The sequence below is a fragment of the Poecile atricapillus genome, chromosome 15, assembly GCF_030490865.1.
Source record: "Poecile atricapillus isolate bPoeAtr1 chromosome 15, bPoeAtr1.hap1, whole genome shotgun sequence".
Classification (NCBI taxonomy): Eukaryota; Metazoa; Chordata; class Aves; order Passeriformes; family Paridae; genus Poecile; species Poecile atricapillus.
Genome location: NC_081263.1, coordinates 15348411 through 15369039, shown reverse-complemented (window position 1 = coordinate 15369039; position 20629 = coordinate 15348411). Strand labels below are relative to the sequence as shown.

The 20629-nt window shown below is 56.3% G+C and overlaps 1 protein-coding gene across 1 annotated transcript; it reads right to left on the bottom strand.

Annotated features, from left to right (window-relative positions):
* Positions 1-1707: 1707 nt before the first annotated feature.
* Positions 1708-19253, bottom strand: LOC131584990 (sacsin-like). The gene is made up of 7 exons (XM_058850638.1): positions 19180-19253; positions 17112-17199; positions 16825-16927; positions 16422-16568; positions 14714-16046; positions 14392-14480; positions 1708-13938 (listed from the first exon to the last, which is right to left on the bottom strand). Exons 1-7 carry the CDS (start codon positions 19200-19202, stop codon positions 3845-3847), a joined length of 11877 nt encoding a protein of 3958 aa, XP_058706621.1. The 5' UTR covers positions 19203-19253; the 3' UTR covers positions 1708-3844.
* Between the last annotated feature and the right edge of the window lie 1376 nt (positions 19254-20629).

Sequence of the window (20629 nt, the reverse complement as noted above, 5' to 3'; positions counted from 1 at the left end):
AGCAGTTTGCTCAAAAGCAGCTGAAGTCCTGTAATAAATCTGTCATTTTGACAGTTTGTTATGCTTCTCTCAAGGTTTACAGGCTTGACAAACAGGACACCGCTCCTGTTTTCAGATCACATGTAATCAGCTTTGTTCTCCATTTTTCAGCACTGAAATGAGAATCTCACAAAGGTGAGAAATCAAGAGATGCCACCTGATATTGGCTACGTGCTTTTGCTACGATGGGAATTCCTCAACAGATAAAATCAGATAACAGCTCCGCATATACATCTCATAAAACACAAGAATTTTTCTACACTTGGGATATCAAACACATTACAGGTATTGCCCATTTTCCAACAGGGCAAGCTGTAGTGGAAAGGGCATATTATATATTGAAAAACATGCTACAAAAACAAGAGGGGAAATCAGATAGGCATGCTCCCTCAGGAGCAGCTTGACAATGCAATCTATATTTTAAATTTTTTTAATCTTTCCACTAGAGATGACCATCCAAGATGCCTAGGTCAGACCACTGATGGAGAAGTTTACCCAGAAATTACATACAAAGATGTACACAGTGGTCAGTGGAAACGTCCAGTTCCACTGTTAGCTCAGGGAAGAGGTTATGCATGTGCCTCTTGGCCCACAGAACCACATCGGCTTCCAGCGAGATATATCAAACCCAGCCAAGGACCTTTAATATTCTTTTATATTTCAGCTTATTAAGGCATCTCCTTATTTCTCTCCTCATCTGAAGGTTAATTCCTTTCCTCACTGGCTTTGATAGTTTATGGTGTCTCTTTACATGCTGATCACTCTCTCTCTCTTCCCCTCTCTCTGGACAAAGGATTAATCTGCAAATCTGTCTTGGTTCTAGAAGACAGGTGTCTGCTAGGGAGGGCAGGAGCCTCCCTTGGGATGAAAGAATGTAGACCCCCCCTCCCTCCGAATTATTATAATTTTGAAATCAAAGGGCTTTTAGGCAGAGATCTGGGGATAGGAATAACAGTTCTTTACTAGTATAACCAGGCAAACAAACAACAATAACTACAGCAATAACAAGAACACAGAACCAGGGACCCCGGGACAGCTTTCTCGGCTGAGATGGGATGGAGGAGAGGCTTTGTTTTCACAAACCCCTCGGGCAGTCAGTCCCGGTGCTCCTGCAGGGCTCTGTGGAACACTCAGCTGGAACAGCAGGGATGAGCTGAGATCCTGGGCCGGTGGATGAGGTGGATCAGCAGGGATGAGCAGAGATCCTGGGCTGGTGGGTGAGGTGGAACAGCAGGGATGAGCTGAGATCCTGGGCTGGTGGATGAGGTGGATCAGCAGCTCCTCAGCGGTGCCTGGCACTGCCACATCGCAGCAGGACAGGGGGTGTGAGGCCACCAATAAAGAGGGAAGAAGGAGAAGAAGCAGCAGCTCCGTCTGGGTGATGGTGAAATTCCCTTCTCTCTACTGCAACAGCTCCGTGCCCCAAAAATAAGGATGTCTTTCCCCGAAGCCAAAGAAAGCCAGCCAAAAACTGTCCCCACCCTCCTTTCCTGCCCCCTTCCCCCCCCCGAGTCCGGCCACTCTTTGTCCTTTGTTGAGCACCCACTAAGACCCAGCTGTTATAAATGCAAAGGCAATTTCGGGATAAAATTAAAAAGAGAAATTTATTAATAAACAACAAAGAACAAACAACGAGAAAAAACCACAATAAAAATGGTCAGCGCAGCGCTGGGTGGACAGGGTCTACACCGGAGGTGCAGGGTTCCCAAATCCACGTCTGAGTGTTCTCAGGCTTGGGGTTTTATAGAGATTTTAAGTCCTCAGGCTAAAATTCCAAGCAGGCTCCATTCACCAAGTGTCCTTGATTGTCCGGTGAATGGATTTCCTGGCATGGAAAAATAGAACTAACCAGTGTCCGGACAGAGTCTCCTCATATGTAAAGAGACTCTGTATGTATTTCAATTTGGGTTATCAAGGCAAAAGTGGTGTGATCCGGGATCGGTGCCGATGGGTATCTCGGCAGAGTCTTTCCTTTTGTTTCCGTTGATTGCATCTCCAACGCTGGTTTGACAGGTGAGGTGTTCAGGTCTAGCGACGACTACTTTTTCCGAGGCTTGTCTTTTGTCGACCTGATTGTTTCCCAACAGAGATCTGCAGGGACGTTGGTCAGGTCCGGAGATGGATATCTCCTCCGAGCTAGTTCTTTTGTTTCCTGATGGCCCTCGTCCTGTCTATTTTCCGAGCTGATGTTCGTTATCTGGGTGTTGGCTGCAATCCGTTGCCTTTGGGAGGAAACTCCCGGCCAGACTTGGAGAAAGGTTTTTTTGTACATTTTGGATTTTATATTATTACAACACATACATATCTTATTTATACTTTTACGAATTTTTATTTACAGATTAATTTATTACACAGCCTTAGGTTGTCCCCGCAACTAATGGGTAAAAATCCTACGGGCAAGCCAGAACAACAAAAAAAAAGGACACCTAACCCCCAACAAAATCTCATCTGGCTTGTGAAAGGGTTAAACTCTTGCCCAGGCCTTGGGGATGGTGCTGTGATCTCTGCTGGGGCAGCGGCTGGAGCTGTTTGCTATGGAAGATTTTCGGTAGATGCTCTGGAGGAGCATGGCCACTGTCTCAGCACGCTGCAGCTCAAGAGCTTTCCCTCCCCTTCCTGAGCAGTCTCTGCTGAAAGGCAGCAGCGGCAGAAACTGCAGCCGAGCCAGGAACCAGCCTGGCCCCGCAGCCCCACTGAACAAGGCTCAGCGAGCCCTGCGAGGCCTTCAGCCCATCTGGGAAGGGGCTCCTGTCACTTCACACTCTCCATCCCTCCACCAGGAACCGCAGAACTCCGGCCAGCCCCGCTCCCCCTGCGGCCTGGAGCAGCGGAGGCTGAACCGGAGCCCTGTTACCTCTTCAAAAGCCAGAAACCAAAGAGAAAGAGAAATTCCCAGGCTTAAGTTTTAAAGGGTGGTGTTCACAGGTTGATCTCACTTCTCAATGGTGAAAACTACTGTCAGTTGTCAGAAATGGCTAGTTATTGGCCAGGAGAAAAACTCCCATCTGCCTCCAGCAGCCTAAACTTCCTTAGATGTTTCACTTTTTTTCTTAAATGTCAATCTATCACACATGGAGAGGGGAGACTGTGAGGAGAAAGGAGCGGCGGAGACAAGTGTTACGAGCTGACAGCAATCCACATTCCCCATCTCGTGCCCTGCTCAGGGGTAGAAGGTAAAAGAGTTGGGAGTGAAGCTGAACCTGGGAAGAAGGGAGGGTAGAGAGAGGTTTTCAGAGGTTTTCAGTTTTGTTCTTATTTCTTATTTTCCTACTCTGTTTAATTGGTTATAAAATAAATTAATTTCCCCAAGGTGAGTCTCTTTTGACTGTGGCAGTAATTGGTGAGTGACGTCCCTGACGCATGGGACTTTTATCACATTTTCTCCCCGTTTGATCAAAGGGGAAGTGATGGAGAGGGCTCAGCAGGCACCTGGCTAGCCAAAACTGACCCCCCACAGTTCTCCAAACTCCTTCATGACCACCTCCACCTTCCACACCCACTGCCCATGACCTCTCCATGTCCCTGACTCCACTGCCAGTGAAGGGTCTACCAGCACTGCAGCATTTATTTTGCACTTTAATTTACTGCACAGTCAAGACATGCACAAGTTACCCTGTGATGTCCAGTGGTCTGGGCCCTCATCTGATGCCAAAACTCCCCTAGCAGAATTGGACAGTCTGGGATTGCGTGCGGCAGGTCTGTGGCAAGTCCATGGTGAGTCCACAACAGGTCTATGGTCCATGGTCTCTGATTGGCACCTGGTGGTCCCTTGGCCCAGGTGCTGTGCCCTTTGGTAAGGACTTCCTCACTTTCTGCCCACATGGTTCTTCAGTGTCACCAGCACTTTTTGTGCCTGCTTCAGGACCTCCTCCTCATCCACACTGGGGAAGGCTTCACTGGGGGTCATGGGGAAGGGATGGTAACTTGGGTACTGTGTGGCCTTGCTGTCCATGCCACAGTCACACAGCCACTGCAAGTCCAGGACAAGGCCCCTCAGCTCCGGCTCCTCCACCTCCAGCCTTTGGGCCATACCCATCAGCCCCCCATGGCCCTCAAAGGCTTCACCACGGCAAAGTACAGCCGCCACCAGCGCCTTCTCCAGGGCCTGGTGCACTTTGAAGAGCACCCAGTTGGGGCAGCAGTGCCGGACATCATTATGGGCTGCCTGCAGGTCACTTGTGGCCTGACACAGCCAACGCAGGGCCTCGGGGACGGATGGAGTCAGGGCCATGAGCTCCTCACTGCTCAGCCAGGACCCATGACCTCCCTGTCTGTGGTGCTTGGCAGCACTCACAGGTTTGTATTGGTCCCGGAGCTGTGGGCAAACCTTTGGCCGCCTGACACCACACAGAGGCCTCAAGGTTGCCAGGCTGGGATCCTTCCATGGCCCCTCTTCTGCCACAGCCTCCTCCTGCAGCCTCTTCTCTGGCTCTGGTGCAGCGCCCACCAGTGCCACGTTGTTCTCCTCCAGAACCAAGGCCACGTCCTGTGGCTCCTGGCAGACCAGCATTTCACGCAGGATGGACAAAGCGTGTGCCTCCAGCTGCCCACCCAGGATGTTATTGATCACCTGTGCCAGCGTCTCCACAACCCTCAGCTGGTGCCGGTTCAGCACCATCTCTGCATGACGGATGTAGAGGAGCCGCTGGGCACCACCAGATGGGCACACATGGATAACCTGTGACTGGGAGCTGCCCTCCACCTTTGCCCCACCATGCACCAGCACAGTGTGGATTTCTTTGCAGCACTGCACTTTCAGCTGCTCCACTGCCATACCACCATCCCCCTCTATTCCCGTCACAGCCTCGTGGCTCTGCCACTGCAGCAAAGACTCCAGCCCCAGCCTAAACCACGGGGATACCAGCAGGGTCTGCAGACGGCTCTGCGCAGCACACTGAGAGCCGAAGTGACATGGCTGTGGACCACCCTCCTCCAGCTGCTGCTCTGTCACCTCTGAGAGCACCCGTGGCCGCAGGTGTGGTGGCAGCCTTTGAAGCAGCCACCTGGTATTACAACCAGACACCGGCAGCGCAGCCATGAACACAAAGGTCTTCTCCAGGACCCGAGCAGTCTCTGAGGGCACACAGTCATTGAAGCACAGTCTGTGGGACAGCTCCAGGCAGTCAGCAGTGCTCAGCAGGTACAGCTCAGCCACAGTGGAGAAATCGGGGGACTCTGGTTCTTCCTGCAGCAGTTGGAAGAAATGCCGTGTGGTCAGCAGGACTGTCTTCTTCTGGCTATTGGTAAGAGTCCCACTGCCATGGCTCTCCTGGTAGATTTGGGCCAGGACATGACTGTAGTGAGTCAGTGTGGGGACCAGAACAACGCCAAGGTGTTGCAGGAGATTTCCAAAGGCAGCCACATCGGGGTGAGGCGTGACGAGGTAGGGGGAAAAGTCAGCCTCGTCCGGGAGTGATGTCACCACCTGCTGTGGCCTGGCCATGTCCCCTGACTTGGCCAGCACCACGGGCAGCTCAGCGAGGTGCTCTGCATCCACCTCTTTCAGATGAGTCTGCAGGAAGCTGTACATCCTACGGACCACCCTGGCCCGTGTGCTTACCTGCTGCTGTGTTGAGCAGGCTGCCCTGCACACATGCTCCAGGTTGGCCACCACCAGGGCAGTGGGTATCTCTACAAGTACTCCCATGGCCTTCAGATACCTCTCCTTAATTTCAAGGGATTCAGGCAGGATGGTGGCTGATGTCCACAGGAGTTCAGCCACATTTTTGCAGTAGGAAACACTGCCTTTCAGAGCCACGGCCTTAATGCGATCTGCAAAAGGAGAATGGAGCTTCATCAAGTCTTGGGGAATATCCAGTGGAGGCAGGAATTTGATTGAGGCAATTTTCCTCAGGAAATCCTCTGACTCAAGATTTTCCAACAGGATTGCAAGCTGTTTGATCATCTCTTGCTGTCGCTCCAGCAGTTCTGCAGCATGGCAGGTAGCCCGAGTGGCTTCATACTCTATCTCCTCAGCCAATGCCACAAAATCCTCTACAGAGAGGCTGGTGCGGACACCTGCCTTAAGGAGGAAATCCAATGCTTTACTCTTTGGATGCAGCTCCTTAAAGAAAGACGCAGGCACAAAGCGGTGTTGGAGCTGCAGGGTGCAAAAGGAGGGCATGTCAAGGTAGAAGTAGGAGGCCAAGCGCAGTGTTCTGTGGACATCTGGTATAAAGGCCACCTTCTGAAAAGCTGCCACAATGGCATCCTCGTTCTGAGGGTTACAGATGGGTTGCAGGATAAAGAACAAGCGTACAGCTTCCATGCGGTTTTGCTGTGTGAGCTGGGACAGCCGAGGAAGCACCACAGTCATGAAGAGCTTTTGGTCATCTGTGAACTCCCACTTCAAATCCTTGGCCAGCTGTTCGTGGATCCAGCTTGGTGTGAGAAGCAGCATGTCTCTGTCCAGGTCATAAAGGGCTTGGGCATGCAAGGGCACTTCCAGGAACTGTCTGCGGAGCAACAGCACCTTGCGGTAGGGAGCCACAGCTGTGTAGCCCCCCTCAAACTTCTCAAAGAGAGGCAGGTGCCGGAGCTGCTCCAGCGCACGTGAATCCATCTTTCCCTGCTGGACAAAGCTCAGCAGGGCTGTCACATCCTCCTCCCCTAAATCCCCCCAGCAGAGATCAGCTCTTGTGTCTGCCAGATGGGCCACTACAGCACTGGCATCTGTGACCTGCAGTGCCTTTGGCTTCAGGCAACGGTGGGCAAAACCAGAGGCCAGCAGGAACTGCTGGATCACAGGGATGCCCAGTTTGTGCAGCACCTTTTCCACTTTGGAGTTACACTCAAAAAGAACCCTGGAGAGGGAGGATAGTGGCAGTAGGTGCTTTGACTCTGTTTTACTCTCCTGAACAGGCAGCACTGCCATATCCTGAAGATGATTTATTAATGATTCTATGTTAACATCTGAGTTCCTGGTGGTGACCTTTTGGTCCTGATGGACCATTTTGGCGAAGAAGGTCCACAGCTCCTTGAGCCACTTTTGTCCTTCTCTGGTCCACTCCAACTGACCTAATGCTTCCTGGATGAGTGGTGTGGCCTCTGGGAGGCCAAGCTCCTTCACAAAGCAAGGTGGGATCCATGTAGGAATATACTTTTGGGCAAAACGGTGGCTCTGCTTGGGGAAGAGGTGGGCAAAAGAGTTCTTGAAGATGGGGTGGTGGCTGCTGAAAGCATTCAGAAAACCATCTTGTGTGGCCAGCAAGGGCAGGCCTTCCAGTTCTGCCTCGTCTCCATCCTTGGGAGTACCTTGGGAGTGCCTGGGAGTATATCTTTTTAAGTATTGCAGCAGGCAGAGGCAGCTCTCTGGGGTCCTCAGGGGTGTCTCAGACAGCTTGCAGGGCACAGGCAGAGCCAGGGCCTTGAGGAAGCACCGGAGAGAGGCTGGGCTTAAGACAAGAGCATTTACGTGGGCTTCAATGAACTCCTCATGGATCTGCTGCAGGGGGGTGAATGCTGGAACCAGTTTCATGTTCAGTTGCTGCAGCACTTTCTGGATTTCTGGGTCAGGCATCTCCTCAAGGAAGTACGGCTCTGTTAGCACGTCCCCTCCACCTGGAGATGCCCAGGTTATTGTCACCATGCTGCCAGGTGACTTCTCATGGTACACAGGCACCAGGGGCAGGCGTGCATGACTGAGGTGCTTGTAGACCTCTCTCACCATGTCCTGAAACATAGGTAGCACCCATTTCATACCAGGGAAAAACTGAAGGAAGTTGGGGTACAGGTGCTCCTGGCAGAGTTTCAGGGACCCATACTGGAGCTCTTCTGGCCCCAGGGCTTTCCACTGCCTGGTGAGAAAGTCACAGTATAGTGGAACCACCAAGCGCCGGAGCAAGAAGTCATTCCAGGTTGCCTCTGCGCAGCCTCTGTCCCAGCGGAGATTGCACCTGGCCGCATCCACAGAGAAGTTGGCATTGATGTGCACAGGCAGCCCGGTGATCACAGGCAGTGGGAGGGTGCAGAAGGCTCTGCCTGTGACTCGGTTTAGAGGCTCCAGGCGAGCAGCCACAGCCCCATAGGGCAACCATTTAAGCACCGGAGACTCTTCAGCCCCACCATGCACCCCAGTTTGGGAGATCACCCTCCACACACTTGTGGTCTTGGCCCTGTTATTTTTGACTTTCATGGTATAAGAGAGATGGGTGGGGTTGTTCCCATCCATGGCTTGGCTTAACCTTGCTTGAAAATTCTGTCTCAGCTCTGCATCATCACCTGTGAGCTCTGTGCTCACCCGCAGTTTCTCCACCAACTCTTTCCCACCTGGGGGGATCTCGGAGAAGACCACAGTGTGGACATGCCGGAGGAAGAGCATCAAGTCTTCACCTTCCTCAGCCAGCATTTCTTCCATGCTCTTGAGGTCTTGGTCTCGCACGAACATGTCAGATACCCTGGACTTGAGAGCCTCAGCTGCTGTGCGGAGCGGCAGCCGGAAGAGGACTCCCTGTTTCAGGTTGAAGAAGGATGGTAAGAAGGTGTTATAAATGTCTGGAAAATAATTCTTGAATTCAGTGTTGACAGCAAACATGCTACCAGGCTTCTCAATTGTGGCTGTGGGCATGTAGTAGAGATGGGGATCAGAGACACACAGGGTACTGTCTCCGGTCAGGAAGGCTGGGCAGTCAGTAAAGTGGTAGACAGTGTTGAAGCCAAGGCCATATTGGCCTGTGACATCCTGCCGGTCTTGCTTGCCACCCACCCCCAGACGCTGAATGCCTTCAATGTCCTGCTGCTGGAAGGGGCGGTCATTGTAGATGCAGAGGGCAGGGCCCTGCAGGATGTTCCACTTCTCACTAAAAGTGGCCTTCACTGGGTGCTGCCGGCGGTCCCACACAAAGTGCACAAGCCCCGCACCAGCATCATCCGCATTCTGGAGCACCTCCTTCACCATATCAGGAGCAGATGCCGAGTACTCCTTCAAGATGTTCTTCAGTCGTGTTGGCAGATCTTCATGGGCACCAAATGGCTGCGCCCACAGGCTCAGGTGATCAGTGATGAGTTCACTCCTCTCCAGTGCTCGGTGGCGTGTGGTGGCCACCCCACAGCGCAGGGCTGCATCTCGGGACAGCTGTTTATGGCACAGCAGGACATCTCTGTCCAACGGCATCCACGGCGCATCATTGAAGTGGAGCTTGTCCCGTGGGTGCAAAATGCCCTCCTCATCAGGCAGAAAGAGTTGCTGGGTCTGGCAGGCATCTGGCTGCTTGCCATCTTCCATCAAGCCACAAGTCACCAGCCGCAGGGCCAGATCCAGCTCCAGGGCAGGCAGCGGCTCTCCAGCATGTCTCTCTGCCAGAATGCAGAGCACTCGGGCATAATCATCCCAGGTGAACGTGTGGCGCAGCCCCACACACTCCCAGAGCTCTCTGTAGGGCTTGTACTGCTCTTGGAGCTGATGAAGGTATGGGACAGCCTCAAATGACAGTGTCTCAGCCACAGCTGTGACTGGCACAAAACGGGAGCCCACCAAGATGAAGGGCTCCCCTTGGGCCACTGCAGAAGCCACCTCATCCCAGCTGGAGTGATCTTCCCGGAGCAGCATGTTCAGGTGCTTGTAGCAGCAGTTGGTGCTGTCCTGCAGGGTCTCCAAAGAGAGAGTGTTGGGGCTACGGCTGAGCGCCTGTAACTGCTTTAGGACGGGAGCTGATGGTATCTGCCGGTCCAGCCCCAAGAAGGATGCTACCTCCTTGGAGAGGCTGAAGTTTTTCCCCAGCGCTTCAGGAGCCAAGATAGGATAGATGAGTCCCACTAGTGGGGCATGGAGGTGATGGTAGAGCTGGGCAGCTGGCAGCAGCACATGGTCACCAGTGGGCAGTGCAGCAGGGAGGAAGGGCACTGTCTGGAAATCAGCCTGCAGGGTGTTGTCTTCTCTCTTCTTCACTGCATCCTGAAGTAACTCAAGGATGCAGGCAGCCCTCTGGCAGCCCTGGGCACGATCCTTGGTCCAGACATGCTGAACGGTCTTTGCCCTCTCCAGCAGCTCTGGCAGGGCCATGGTGTTCTTCACCATGCCTAGCCTCTCCAGTTGTCTTAGTCTCTCCAGGGAAAGGAAGGCATTCCCAGTGGGGAAGCGCCCATCCATGGGGTTGTATAAAGGGGCAGCACGGCCTTGGGGATGCACCAGGCGATTGATGAGCTGCAGGTGGCCATGAGGGGTGACAGGGATGCAGGGCACTGTCTGCAGTACTTTGTCCACATCCTCATGAAACATATCCAGCGCATGGAGAAGCAGCGGATTCCGGTCAGCAGCAGGGAGTTTTTTCAAGTTGGGAAGCACAAGCTCACAGAGAAAGCGATTCCAGTCATAGGTTCCAGCATCCAGCACCTTCCCGAGGCCCTCCTGCACCTTCCTAGGCAAGGCCACAGCCAATAGGGGATGGGGCACAGTGGTGGCAAAGACTCGCTGCGCCACAGTACCCAGCTTAGGATGTCTCTCCACAGCCTGGTGCAGGAAGCGGGCGTCCTGCAGTGAGCACCAGGAGTGGCCATCAGAAAAGAGCCTGGGACCATTCCTGGCTGCCACGGCCTGGTAGAAACCGGTCACAGCCTCTGTGAAGGGATAACGGGCAGTGCTAATGTCTGGCCAGAAGAGATGGTACTCATAGTTCTTCAACTCACCTGCCTCATGCATGGCACGGAGATGGTCCAGTGCCCGGAGCCAGGCCATCGGCACAGCATTGTGGAGCAGCACCCGATTCCACCTGCCCCGCTCTGCTGTGTCCCACAGCCCCTTGCGATTTGAGAGGATGCTGAAGGCTCCATGCAGGTGGATTGGCAGCCCTGAGATGACCGGCATGGGAAGGTGGCAGAAAACTTGCCCCTTCTCAGCATCCAGACGTGGTATCCACTTGCCATCTTCAGTAGGGTCAAGGGGAAGGGCCACACCAGCCATGGGAAGTGGAGGATGGAGTCCTGCCTGTGTGTTCTGGTGAAACAGTTGCAGCAACTCCCCATCACCCTGACACACCAAAACCAGGTAGTGCCATATGGTCCTGGATTTCTTCTCACAGGCTGAGAGCTGCTCAATGGCTGCCCAACTTGGGGGATCCCCAGGGGCTGCCAGGTCTCGGATCTCCTTTCGCTGCAGCGTGGCCAGAGGCATGGTATTCTCTGCAGAGGAGGCCGTGTCTGGCAGCATCTCCAGGGACAGCTCCCTTACCTTCTTCAGGAAGAGCAGCAGGAGCCGGTTAGAAGCAAGGAAAGTAGTCCCAAGGGACTGGATGCGCTCTGTACCAAAGGCCTCAGAGCAAATCTGCGATGACACAGCTTCCTCTTCAGTGCGAAAAGGCAAGCGGAAAAGGCTCCCTGGAAAGGGTTCTGGTTCAGGCAGGCAGCACCCAAAGATACCATGGTAGGGCTGGAACTGTTCAGCAAAGACACGGAGGATGCGTGGTCGGCTGGAGAAGTCCAGGCGGATGCCAGGGGAGCCAGCCCTGGGGATGTGCTTGCCCAGATGGGTGCCATTGGGATCAAAGATGAGCAGCGTCTGCCCACTCAGCACTGCTGGCACATCCGTGACACGGTAGACAGAGCTGAAGCCCAGCCCAAAGCGCCCAATCCGGCCTGCCTGGCCCTCCTTTGTGGCAGCCCCAATCCGGGTGATGTTCTGGAGGTCATCCTCTGTGAACAGGGCATTGTTGTAAGCCCAGAGGGCTGGGCCGTGGCAGGCAGCCATGCCTGGGTCAAGCAGCCCAGAGGTGGCCTTTCTGCGGCACCGCAGGTCCAGGAGGAAGCGGCACACGGTAGCGCCGGCATCTTCTGCGTTCTGGACCATCTCTGTGAAGAGGTCGCCCTCCTCGCCGTATTCCCGGAGGATATTACGGAGGCGTAGGGTGACGGGCTCCGAGGGGCCACAGGCTGTGAATGGCTCCGGGCCCAGCACCCGCGTACTGAGCAGCTCTGCGCCCAGGAACGTGGCTGTGCTGGAAGGCACTGCCTCGTGCACCACCTCCTGAATATCCTCCTCTTTCTCCAGCTCCATGTCCAGGTACACGGCAGAGGCAGCTGGACGGAGGGCAAAGCCTGAGCCCTGCGGGACCCTCACAGGAACTGGCACAGTGCCCTCGCCCTGGTGGCCCCGACTCTCCAGCCACTCCAGGACAGCTACAACCACCTGCAGCTCTGCAGCAGTGCCCGATCTGGAGCTGCGCCTGTCTATGTCCTGCCCCAGGCAGCGCAGGGCTGACACTGCCCTCTCCTCACTCACCCCCTCTGCCACCCCCCAAGCCCTGAAGAGGCAGCTGTAGGGCAGGAAGTCAGCGGGCACCCGGGGCACCAGCATTCCCAGCTCCAGCTTCTCAGGATAGCCCAGCACAGCATCACGTGGCAGGACAAACCCAGACCCAGTCCACACAACGGCACCATTTGGGGGTGTCCCAAAGACCTTCAGATTTTCCTGCATGTGCCGGTAGATGTTCTGGAGAGCAGGACCCACCTCATCCATGTCCCCATGCCCTGCCAGCTTTCTCAGCTGCTCCCACACTCTCTCTGGTGGTGGGACCTGGCTCAGCCCCAGCTTCTTCTCTGCCTCTGGTACAAAGGCATCAGTCAGGGGCATGGAGAGCCCCACCAGGGATTGGTACTGGGTGGATCGCAGCTCATTGAGGGGCAGGAAGGGCTGCCCAGGCTCTCCTGTGCACTTGGAGCGAGGCAGCCACGGCAGGGCCTGGAGCAGCCCAAGCTCTGCAGCGCTGAAGCCATCCAGTGCCTTGGGCTGGTTGCAGACTGTGATCAGTGCCTCAGCCCTGTCCAGAGCGGCTGTGCCACCCTGACTGACCTTTGCTGCAGCTGCCAGGATGTCTGAGGGCAGCAGGCACCCCTCACCGTGCCGCAGGCCCAGGGCCCTCAAGGCACGGAGGACAGACGGATTGCGGAAGGCAACAGGAGGAAAGCGCTCCGGTCCCAGCAGTGCCTGCAAGGTGCTGTCGCAGGGGTCGTAGAGGTCTCGTGGGCATGCGGGGCCTTTGGGGGTCTCCAGGAAGGCCAGCTTGCTGCAGGCCTGCTGGAGGGGGGGGCTCTGTGCAAAGACAATATCTCCGTGCTGCAGTACCCAGAGCAGCAGAGCCTGCGTCTCAGCCGCTCGTCCTGCGTATGTGCCTTGGGCCACGGCTCTGATGGCCTTCAGCATCACCTGGGCTGCACTGATGAATGGCTTCTGGAGCCTCCCAAGTAGCTGCCGGTCAGCTTCATCCCGGCACCGCAACATAGCCTCTGGCAGCACCACATCTTGGGGCAGCTTCAGCTCTGGCTCCAAGGCCGGGGTGGCACCGGCTGGCACCAGCTCCATGGGCTGTGGGGTGGCCAAGCAGGGCAGTGGCAGGAAGAGGGGCAGAGCAGCCAGAGTGGCCATGTCCTGCTTTGTCAGGGATGGAACATCTGCCAGGTAGAGCCGGAGGGTGGCCACATCTGCATCAGGCAGCGAGGCCATGCGGGAGGCCAGCGCTGCAGCCCCCTGCCTGCCCAGGGCCCGCAGGACATTGAGGGGGGATGGAGGCAGGACGTAGCGGGACAGGGAGCGGTGCCACATGCCTGGTGGCACCACAGGGCAACCCAGGATCTCCAGCACAGAGGCCACAGCAAGTGGCAAGAGCTGGCCTTCCCATGCCTGGAAGATAAGACTGGACTCAGGTATCAGTGGAGCCAGACGAACACTGGGGGCATCCAGTGAGGACAGGGATATGAGAGGGAGCCCCTCCAGAGGGCCCAGGTCTTCCATGTGGTGGGCCAGGAATTGCCACAGGGCTGGGAACCAGGAGGCTGGGGGCTGGGGGGGACCTTGGGCTGGGCACCAGGTCACTGGGGTTGAAGACTGGGATGTCCAGGTGTGGGGCAGAGCCAAGCGCAGGGTCTGTACAGTCACAGCTGGATCCAGCAGAACCAGGTTGGGGAAGAGACCTGTGTACAAGAGGCAGAGACTGGACTAGAAACATGTGGGACTGGGAGGGGGACCCAGGATGGGGGAGAAAGAACCTGTATGGGATGGGTGGCCCCCATATGGGATATGGGAGGAGCCTGGGCTCTGGAGGGACAATGGATGCCCTTAATAGGAGCACAGAGAACTTATATATGGGATATAAGAAAGAGATGTGGGAGGTAAAAGGTGTTAGCGGGACCAGTATTGGGGAGCACAGAGGTCTTCAGATGAGGAACACAGGGAGACCGGGATCTGAGGGGTCAGGGCAAGGTGGGAAGAACAGCAAGGACAAGCATTGCCAGAGAGACAGGGAGGTACAGGGAGATACTGGGGCTGCACAGGAACCCCAAGGTGTACAAGCCTGCCTGGGGATGTTGAGGTTAAGGGGGGCAACCAGGGGACCTAAAGGTGGTCAAGGGACCCCTGTCTCTTACCCTCCTTGGCAATGCCTCGCACGAGGTTGTCCAAGCCCGGTTCCAGGTCTGAGGGCAGGAAGGACCCAGCTAAACCAGGCAGGAGCTCCCTGTGGGGACAAATAGAGGTGGTGGGGGACTATAGGGATAACGGGGAGCTGCTTTCTGGGCTCCTGCCTCAGCTCCCACTTGGTGACACCAGGTGAGAGAGGGAGAGCAGTGAGAAGCCCATATATCCAGGTTTGGCCATGGCTCCCCTTTCCAATTCAAGAACGAGGGCTGCGACTGTGAGCAACTGGCTGTCCTGCCCACTCTGCAGAGCTGCCAGGGGCCCCGGGCTCACCTGGGGCAGTCGGATGTGTCCACGTAGACAATGGCTGATGCATTTCCAAAGGCCACGAAGGTTCCGTCAGCACGAGGCAGGAGGGGGAGGCCCCGGAGCTCGGCATGGCGCCCATCCCCAGCCACGTAGCGCAGCAGGAGCAGGCGGCTGGCGGCCGGGAGCTCTGCGGCCTCGTGCTGCCACAGCACCTCCCGCACGTGTCCCGCCGTGGCCTCCCGCAGACCCTTTGGCATCCCCAAAGTCAGCGCCCTCCACACGTGGGGTGGGACCTCAGCCACCGGCTCCCTGGCTGCCACCAGCAAGTCCCGCACCGCCCTCCGTGTGGCCGCATCCCCCGCGGCCTCCGGCAGCAGCACAGCCTCGGGGGCCCGCAGCCGCCCCGCTGCCCCCTCCGCCGCTGGCACCAGCACCGGGGCAGCCGCCAGCTCCTGGCACACCCGGCTCACCAGGCTGTGGATCCGGCCGGAGCTCGGCAAACGCTCGGGGTCTGGCCACAGGCTGTGGGCATCTGCACTGGGCAGAGCCACGGCCACGGTGGCCAAGTGGCTGTAGACCCGGGGCAGGAGATCGAGCAGCAGAAGAGCATTCCAGCGGGCATCTTCCTCACCCTTCTCACCCTCCTGGGGCCAGCGCAGGTGGCGGCGATCATCAGAGAGGGAGAAGGGAGCGCTGGCGTGGACGGGCAGCCCTGTGGCCGTCTCGTCGGTGGCTGGCAGTGGCAGGAAGCAGCAGAGCCGCCCTTGGCAGGCCCCGTGGAGGGGGTGTGCCAGGCTCAGCTCAGGGGAGCACCCCAGCCCTGTGCCCAGAGCCACGGCTGGCCCCTCAGTGGCCCTGCCTGTGGCCACCAGCCACTCGCTCCCAGCACCTACCCCATCCCCGTGCAAGGCCACCAGGCACCACACCAGACTCAGCCCCTCATCCCCAGACGGCACCGGGACAGGCAGAGGCTGAGGGGATGCCTCGAGTGTTCCCATGAGTGTCTGGACCCCATCAGGAGCCACACGGTGCAGGGCCACACGGCGGACATGGCGGAGGAAGAGGAGGGCAAGAGGGGCCTCTGTGAGGAAGGTCTGCATGAGGTTGCAGATGCGCTCAGGATCAGAGACCCCTGCAGCGATTTCCGAGGGTTGCCGGCGAAGGGGGAAGCGGAAGAGGGTGCCTTGGGCTGAGGTACGGTGTTGTCCCACAGCTTCCAGCCCAGCCCAGAAGGGCTTGAAAAGGCCAGGAAGGTCCTGGGCTTCAGTGATGTCCCAGCGCTTGCCACCACCAGGTAGCACCTTGAATTCGGGGTCCAGCACCCCCAAGTATGGGGGGCTCAACACACCTGGCAGGTCTGGAGACATGGGAACCATGAGGCCACAGATATGACATGGACACCACTGCCTTCCTGGATCATCCCAATCCATCAGTGCCCCAAATGCCCACCCAATGGCCTCAAGTTTATCCCCATGGTGCCTCCCATGATCTAAAGCTTAATCCCAATTCACCAGTCCTCCCTCAGTTTGACCCCTAGCCCTGCCCTCCATTGCCAGCCAGCCTCCCCCCCAGCCTCCTGATGCTTCAGGCTTCTTCACTTTGGACACAGCCCTCCATTTTGCACTCCCCCAATGCCCCCCACCCCAGTTCTCCCCAGCACCTGCAGTTCAGTGCCTCCAGTAAAACCCACATCCCCAGTTCAGTCCCAGCTGAGGCTCCCAGTGCCACTCACCTGTGAGGTGGTAGACAGAGATGAAGCCCAAGCCGAAGCGCCCCACAGTGTGGGGATCCTCCCGCTTGTGTGACACCCCTGGGCGCTGAATCCCCGTCCAGTCCCGGGGCGACATCCCGGCGTTGTTGTAGGCCAGGAGAGCTGGGCCTGGTGGTCAGCACCATCCATGGGTTGGGGGAAATTGGGACATGGAGAGGGAATTGTCATTCATACTCAGTGTTCCCACAAGCTCCAGTCCCACAAAACACCCCTAAGTGTACCCCTCACCCTCCCAGCACCCTCAGTGCCTCCAGCACATCCCAGAACCCCTCACCAGTTCCAGTTCCCCCAATCCCTCCCAGCACCAGCCAGCGCCACCCCAGCGCTTCATCAGGTTTCTCACTGCGCCTACAGTGCCTCTCACCCCGGGTGCCCTCCAGTCCCCCTCCGGTGATGTCAAATTCTCGCTCGTCAGATACAAACACGACCTCATGAGCGCCGGCATCATCTGCATTCTGCACCAGCTCCTGGAATTAGGGACCAGTGCCTGGTCACCTGGGCCCCCAGGCCCTGAGAAGAGCATTGACCCTCTCTCCCAGTGGGGCACCAAGGTCCTGGGGCTGGTGCTGGACAGGACAGCCCCACTGCCTGCGGTAACTCTGCCCCACTGGGCAGGAGATCCTGGACAGCTGGGTTCCTTGGGGGTCTGACCTTGAGGATCTGCCCTCCATCCGGGTACTTCTGCAGGATGCTGTGCAGGTAGTCAAGGAAGATGGGTGCCTGCTGGCAGAAGGTGTCCCTGTAAAGCACAGAAAGGGAGAGAAGGTGTAGGGGAGGCTCTGTAACCAGGACCATGTCCTCCTTGGATCCCACAGGATGTGCCTCTCCTTGGAAAGGGTCAAGGACCCCATCTCCTTCCAGGACCCACTGAAACAGCAATCTCCAAGGACAACAACCACACTTCCCCAAACCCCCATCTCTTCCTTGGATGCTCCAGTGCCCTGGTTTTGGCTGGGATAGAGTTAATTTTCTTCCCAGAAGCATGCCCAGAGCTGTGTTCAGGATTTAGCATGAGAACAGTGTTGGTTGCACACTGATGTTTGAGTTGGAGCCCAGTCAAGGAATTTTCAGTGTCCTGTGCTCTGCCAGCGAGGGGGGAGCAGGGCCAGGAGACCTGACCCCAACTGGCCAGGGGGATATTCTGGACCTCCTGCCCAGTACAGAAACTGGAAGGGGGTTGGCAAGGAGCTACCAGTGCTGAGGGTGGGTTATGAGCAACAATTGGACATTGCTGATTTCTCTTGAGTTTTATTCTGTTCTCTCTCCTTTTCATCACTGTTGGTAGCAGCAGTAATATCAATATATTTAGCTTTGTGTCAATTATTAAACTGTTCTTGTGTCAGTTCAGAGGTTTTACCTTTTCTTTTTGATTCTTCCCCACTGGGAACAGTGAGTGGCTTTGTGGGATGAGCTGCAGGCAGGGGTTAAACTGTCCTGAGGATTTGGGTAACCACAGAGGGAAGGGAGGGGAAGGGAAGGGAGAAAGGAGAAAGGAGAAAGGAGAAAGGAGAAAAGAGAAAGGAGAAAGGAGAAAGGCAAGGCAAAGGCAAGACCACGCTGGAAGATTTGTCTCATGGCTTGGCTCTCGCAGAAAAGCCTAAAGCTGTAATTCTTGACGGTTCCCACTGGATGGCTCCCGGAATCCAGCGGGGACGGCAATGCTGAGCACAGCCGGCAGATTCGATTCAGCTCCAGCCGTTCTCTCGTACCACAGCCCGGTGTCACCAACCCCACCAGAATGGTAACCTTAGCCCAGAGCCAGGGCGGATTAACATTTCCACGGGAACACACACACCAGGAAGGGTTTTATAAAATGCACCTGTGAGAGCATGGGCAGGAAATCCAAGAGCAAACTGTGACCCACAGCTATGAAATAAATACAAGAGATGCTTACAACAACATTGTTTTAGCACACCCTGCTCAGATCTGTTGTTATCTCAACTCTTTGTGCCCCAGCTGAGCACCAGTCGGGACCGTCGTGCTTTAACCCCAGCCCTCAGTCCCACGCAGCCGCTCGCTGCTCTGGTGGGGTGGGGGGAGAATTAGGGAAAGGTAAAGCCCACAGGCTGACACAAGAACAGTTAATAATTGAAAGACAACTAAATATATTTATATGGCTGCTGTTACTACTCCTACTTTGACCAGTGAAAAGGAGAGAGAACGGAATAAAACCCAAGAGAAACCAGCAATGCCCAATTGTCACTCATCACCCACTGACCAATGCCCCACCCATCCCCCAGGGGCAATCGGTGGCTCCTGGCCAACCCCTCCCAGTTTCTACACTGGGCAAGAAGTTCTGTGGTCCGGAATATCCCTCTGGCCAGTTGGGGTCAGGTCTCCTGGCCAGCTCCCTCTTGCTGGCCGTGCATGGGACACTGAGAAGTCTTTGACCTGGAGTGAGCTCGATGGGGCTCCAACTCGGTGTGTTACCAACATTGCTCTCACTCTGAAACCCAAACACAGTGCTGGAGCAGCTTCTGGGGAGAAAATTCTCTCTCCCAGTCAAAACCAAGACACCCAGCAGCCCTCAAAACCCCTCCCTGTGAGCTCTGACCGCTGCAGTCCCCACCTCCCTCAGTCACCCTTCAGTTCTCCCCACCACCCCTTGAGCCCCCTGCCCCACCAACAGCCCCCCGTGACCCCAAAACGCTCCAGCCATGCCCTGTGTCCCCCCCACAAACCCCCAGTGACCCCAGTGACACCCCCCAGACCCACTCACTGCTTTGGCTGCTTGAAGGCCATGATGGGCACAGCGGGGAGACCCCTGCCCGCTGCTCGGAGCTGGTGCCGGTGCCGCCCCGGTGCCGGTGCCGCCCCGGTGCCGGTGCCGCTCCGGTGCCGGTCCGCCCCCTGCTCCGCCGCCCTGGGCCCGCCTCCCGGACCGAGAGTTTCGATTCCCCGTTGCAGACACAGAAACGGGGAAATTGTGCTCTCTTCGTACCGAAAGTAGCGGCGGGGGAGGAGCAAAGAGACACGAAAGGCGGCGGGGGGGACCGGAGTGGGAATCTGGCGATGGAGCAGGGATATGGGAATGTGGATAGGTGGGTGGCGTATGGGAATACATGGGGAGATGGCTACAGGGATATGGTATGGAAATGTAAGGATACACCTCCAGGGATGTGCTATGGAATACATGGGGACACTGCTGTGGGTCCAGGGCCACCGGGGCCCGGTCTCCTGCCTGAGACTGGCCTGCAGAAACACCTGTAAAGTCCAGGACGAAGGGGCTGTATCAAATGGATCACGGGACCATGTGGAGATCATTTGCACCGTATAGATCACATAAGGCAAATTTCAGCCCCATGGACTGTTACAAACCATGTGGGGACCACACGACATCACAGGGACACCACATTGAGGCTGCTTGGACTGCAGGCAAAAAGGCCACAAAGACACGAGACCACTTGGAATGTGTGAAGAAGGAACCTGTAGGACACAGTGACTTGGGGCAAATGTAGGACAAATTTCAGGGGATGCAGTGAGATGCCTCTGCAGGGAAGCCTCCTCACCTCTTCCTTCCTTCACCTTGCTCCTGAGTGCAATGGTGTGCAGGCCAGTGCTCCACGGCTTCAACCCCTCTCCAGGCAGATTCCCACCCCTCCGAGACCCTCATCCCTGCACGGGACTGCAGGCTCTGCTGCACGTTCCCCCTGTGCAGGGATGGGGATGGGTCCTGCAGTGGTGCCAGCCGGGGGACAGCGGGACACAGCTGCTGCTGTGCCAGAGGATGGCACTGTGCTCACAGGGAGGGCTGGGGAAGAGAGAAGGGGGATGTTCGGGTGGTGGCATTTGTCTTCTCAAGCCACTGTTACTGTGATGGAGCCAGCCAGGGGATGGCTGAGCCTGCCAGTGGGAAATGGGGAATTCATCCCTTGGTTTGCTTTGCTTGCATGTGCAGCTTTTGCTTCCCTCATAAAGCAACGTTATCTCAAAGCAGAAGGGGTTTGGTTTTTTTTCTCTTTGACCATTTGATTCACTCCACCGTCCCACCAGGATCATGTGTAGGGCTCAGTTGTTGTCTGACAGAAGGAACATAAAATGAGTTCTTCCCTTGATAGGTGCAATAAAACTGACCCTTCTCTTCCCTGCTTTTTCTGTGTGCTGGGTTGAGGGGTGGGCAGGGCAAGGTGAGGCACCTCCTGGGCCACTTGGAACAGTTTTGCATGTCT